Raw genomic sequence first — 4,559 nt, 5'->3', positions numbered from 1 at the left:
AGGAGAGGGGCTTGTGACCTTGCTCCTGGCTCAGTTGGATGCTCAGTTTACATATTCTGTTTTCTCTGCCTGGAACGCCCTGTCCTCCTCCTCATATTCCTGACTACAAATCAACTACCACTTCTTCCAGAAAGCCTCCTGGACTCCTTGAGTGTAGAGACCATCTTTTCATCCCCTGGGACATCCCTGTGTTCCCTGTCCTTGTATAGTGCCTGACATAGGTAGGACTCAATACAACTGATCAAGTAGATGATGAATGGAAATGGTAAAGGATGGAAGTCTTCTCTGTTCAATTCAGAGGAACAGACACCTTGCTAGGGTTCCTAGGCCCATTCACCAAAGGCAAAGTAGGAAGCCAGTTCCTGCTCAAGGCTCAGAATCACAGCCACCTTCCTCATTATGTGGCCTTTGCAGACTCCTGTCTAGAAAAAGCTGAGAAGAAAGGAAGCCTCTGTGGACTTTCCCAAATGATCTCCTGTGCCAACCAGGCAGTGCCGCCACATCCTAGTGCAGAAGGACCCCTGGGGAAGATGAACACTAAGGCAGGAGACCCCAGGAGGTCTCTAGGCCATGGGAGTGTTCTTCAAACTCAGAGAGGGCTAACCTCCCAGCAGACCATAGCCACCATGTTGGGGTACCTGAGCCTTTCCTGCATAAGGCAGTGCCTCGACCTCCTGGCCCATCCCTGGCTTCCACTCTGGCCCCTCTCTAACCTCCGCAAAGCCCCAGCTGCCATTCCACCTCCTCGGCTGTGCCCCCAGGCCCGTACCTTGGAAGGCGTCCTCGATCTCCTCCATGGTGGGCTCAGGCTGGTTCCGGAGCAGTGTGTACATGCTCATGACGATGCCAGGGGTGCAGAACCCGCACTGGGAACCATGGCTTTTGGCAATTCTCTCCTAAAAGGGACAGACGACATAGATACATGCATAGCAGAACTGCTCTCAGGCTCTCTTGATGACCTAGCCAAAGCCAGTCCATGTGGACAGGCGGCGTGGGGTAGCCGTCCCTGCACAAAGTCAGTCTCAGTGCCAACCATGGCCTCGGCCGGGTTACCAACCCTCTCTGGAATCATAGGCTCCTCATCTGCATCATGACGAGCACCCTAGTACTCACCTCTGGAGTTGTGGTGAGGATTTAATGAGATCATTCACATTACACTCTTAGCACTGTTCTACCTGGCACATAATAGGGAGTCAACCGATGCTAGTTACTCACAGAAAAGTCTGTTCAAACAATAGTGACCATTAGAACCAGAAGAGCTTCTCATCCTCCATTTTCTGCATTGAACAGAGGAGGAAGCAGGCCCGGGGTTTGTAAGATTTAGCCAAGAATATGCATGCTGAATGGAAGAGCCAGCTCACATTCAGCTGTGCTGACAGCCCGGAGTCTGCTTCAGATTCTGCGTTTTTCTCTCTCTGCCCTGCCCCCCAGCTCACACTCCATCTCTGTCTCTCTCTCAAAAATAAATAAACATTTGGGTCACCTAAATGGCTCAGTCGGTTGGGCCTCTGACTTCAGCTCAGGTCATGGTCTCACAGCTTGTGAGCTGTCAGCACAGAGCCTGGAGCCTGTTTGATTTTGTGTCTACCCCTCTGTCTCTGCCCCTCCCCAACTCATACTCTCTCTCAAAAATAAATAAACATTAAAAATTTTTAATAGATAAAATAAATACATAAATTTTTTAATAGATAAAACAGAACAGTTGAATACATATTTTTCCAAACTGGAATATCACTAAATTCTTAAGTGAAAGAAATCCTTGAAGTCTAGTGGAGACATAAGAATTTGGAACTGTATCATGTAGAAGATTTTTATGCAAGATTTTTAGCACAAGGAGATTCTCCAAATCTATATTATTATTATTATCATCATCATTATGTCTTTTGGGAGACTCTCTTGATACTTATGTTAAATAAAATTGCTATCTCCAGTATTGCCAGTCCCTGGCATATACATTCATCCATTCTATAAATATTTGCTGAGAGCTCATTATGTACCAAACATGGTGAGGGCACCGGAGGCAGAGCAATGAAGAGACACAAGGTCTCTAGTCTCATGAAGTTAGTAGGGGAAACTGACAAAAGAGACAAGAAAATCCCATACGGAAACCAATGTTATGTAGAGAAGTCCTACAAGCTTACAGGACCCAGAGTGAACAGTGGCTTACCCAAGAGTGGTCAGAAACAGCCACTCTGAAGAGGTGACTTTTAAGTTGAATTTAATGAAGTGATTTAGGTCATGGAAGAGCGAATATGATCTAATTATGTTTGTTAAGAATCATTCTAGCTCTGCCTAGGAAATAAGTTATAGGAGATAAGAGTAGAAACAGGGACCAGGACACTATAGTGGTCCAGGCAAGAGGGGATGGTGGCTCAGACCAAGGAGTAATTGGGGAAACTGAGAGAAGATGACGAAGTCATCGTAGGGTCTAGAAGTCTAGTAGACACCACTTCTGGATGGATTCTGTGTGGTGTATGAGAGAAGAGATCAGAGGTGACCCCTAGGTTTTCGTCTTGAGCAAGTGCAGATGCTTTGCCATTGACTCAGATGGAGGAAGACTGGGGAAGAAAGAAGTCAGTCAGGGAACAAATAGGATTTGTTAAATTTGAGATTAGACATCCACATAGTGATGTCAAGCAGGCAGTCGAATATACGAATGTAACCTCTGAAAAGAGGTTAAGGCTGAAGATATAAATGTGAGGGCTCTTCACATGTAAGTGGTACTGAACTCATGAAGGGGGATTGTGCAGGGGGAGAGGAGAAGGGGCCAGGCCCCAGCAAGGGGGACACTGCAGCGATCAGGAACTTGGCCAACGGGCAGCCAGCACTGGGCACCAACTTGGAAGTAGGAGGAAATCGAGCAAATGTAGTGTCATAGGAATGATGAGAAGAGGACTCTGGCTCTGCAACTTACTTGGGGTCGAAATAAGTGCATTGGGATTAAGAATCGGATTCATTGCAAATGGAGGGTTTTAGCTGATTGTTCAGATAGGATACCTGTGTTTAAACTGTTCTGTCTTTCATCTGCTTGTTTCAAAGAAAATTACAAGCTCGAATTTACCCTCCAACATCTCCTGCAGGTTGGACAAGTTTAATGATTTCCCCTCATGCTGCCTAAGAAAGGAAGCCATCCATAGAGGTGAGGTGCTACTGCTGTGACCTTACGTGACTGGTCAGGACACACCTCCCTGGAATGCAGCCAGCTTGCCCAGCCAAGACCCTGGCCCCAAATTCACGTAATGTGCCCAAGGAAGGCATAATCTGAGCAATGTGTCTCCTCCAATGGACAACAGGCCTGCCTCTGGCACCTTCAGTGACAACAATGTCCAGAAGACCCCTGCATCCGTTTCCACACACCAAGAGCTCTGGCAACAATGGCCTTTCCTTCCCACAGTGCTCTGTTCTCATTTCTTTCCATGTTGCCCAAAAGCATGGGATTGTCTCCACAAAACCTCCCAGATTGCGGTCTGCTCTTTGTACTAAATTTCAATCCATTGCCAGATGGCCTGATCCCATCAGGAAAAGAGCCTTGGTCAGACATCTGAAGATGCCTCTCTTCTCTTAGTAAGCCCTTACTAACCTCCATGTTAGTGAGGATAGAGGTATTGTAGCCCACATCTGTATTACCTGCAGGGGGGTGTGAGAGGAGCCACGGGATTACTGTTCGAGGGAGCGGGCAATCGGCAGCCTTTTTAATCAAGAGCACAGAGCATTTGGAATCTTGAATTTCAGGGGACTGGGTGGAGAGATCCCTCCTGCCTTCCCCCTTGGGGTCTGGCATACCCGGACTGCCCTGGGCACAAGATCTGGCTGACCTCAGGGTTCCCTCGGGGTCATACAAGGGCCACAGGAGGGAGCTTCAGACCTGGGGTCCCCTCTTTCCACCTCACCACCCCCAGAGGGGACCGAATGGTGGCAGGGCCAGAAGGCCTCCTGGCTAGGGAGTGATGCTCAGCTTCACATCCCAAAGCAAGTCTGCAGCCCTGGCAGGAGCTTCCATTCCCTCCAGTTACCTGCACAGGATGCAGCCTGGACTTGGTGCTTCCTATTCCTTCCACGGTCGTCACAGCGACATGATGCAAAGAACAGATGGGGGCCAGGCAGGCATTGGCAGAAAAGTGGCTGGAGCCCCAGATTAAGGTCATTCCATTGTCCACACGGGCCATCAGAGACATTGAGACACTTTGTGTCATTACTCCTCACTCTGCGTTACATTCTGGCCTCTTCCATGGCTGTCCTCACCTCTGCACCCAGGACTCTGGGCTAGCAACAAAGGAAGCCCCCCTCACCCCAGGGAGACACGGGCCCCTGCAGAGCCTGTGTGACAGGCATCAGTGCATCCCAGGCCTCAGAGCTGGATCATGGGTGCCAGGGTCACCTGCAGTCACCTCTCAGCCCAACCCTGGAAGCTGAGTCAAGAGGAAGTTTCTGGCAGGTTCCAGGCCCAGTGCATGCTCCTGTCTCTGCAGGGCCCTACGTAGCCTCTCCAGTCACTTTTGCTCCCTGGCTCTCACCCACTTCTTCTTTTCCCTTCCTCTGTGGAGAAAAGGCAGGCTCAA

The 4,559-nt window shown here is 49.2% G+C and overlaps 1 protein-coding gene across 1 annotated transcript in view; it reads right to left on the bottom strand.

Moving 5' to 3' along the window:
• LOC115290731 (xanthine dehydrogenase/oxidase-like) overlaps positions 1 to 4,559 on the bottom strand; it is a 55,753-nt gene that overhangs the window by 37,082 nt on the left and 14,112 nt on the right. The window contains exons 4-5 of the mRNA XM_029938556.1: positions 4,014 to 4,122; positions 605 to 896 (exon numbers count right to left, since the gene is read on the bottom strand). Coding sequence (XP_029794416.1) covers positions 605 to 896; positions 4,014 to 4,122 — 401 coding nt within the window. The remainder of the gene's footprint in view (positions 1 to 604; positions 897 to 4,013; positions 4,123 to 4,559) is intronic.

The sequence above is a fragment of the Suricata suricatta genome, chromosome 4 (genome assembly GCF_006229205.1).
Source record: "Suricata suricatta isolate VVHF042 chromosome 4, meerkat_22Aug2017_6uvM2_HiC, whole genome shotgun sequence".
NCBI lineage: Eukaryota > Metazoa > Chordata > Mammalia > Carnivora > Herpestidae > Suricata > Suricata suricatta.
Note: the sequence above shows the minus strand (reverse complement) of the source record. Positions and strands in the feature narration are given on the sequence as shown.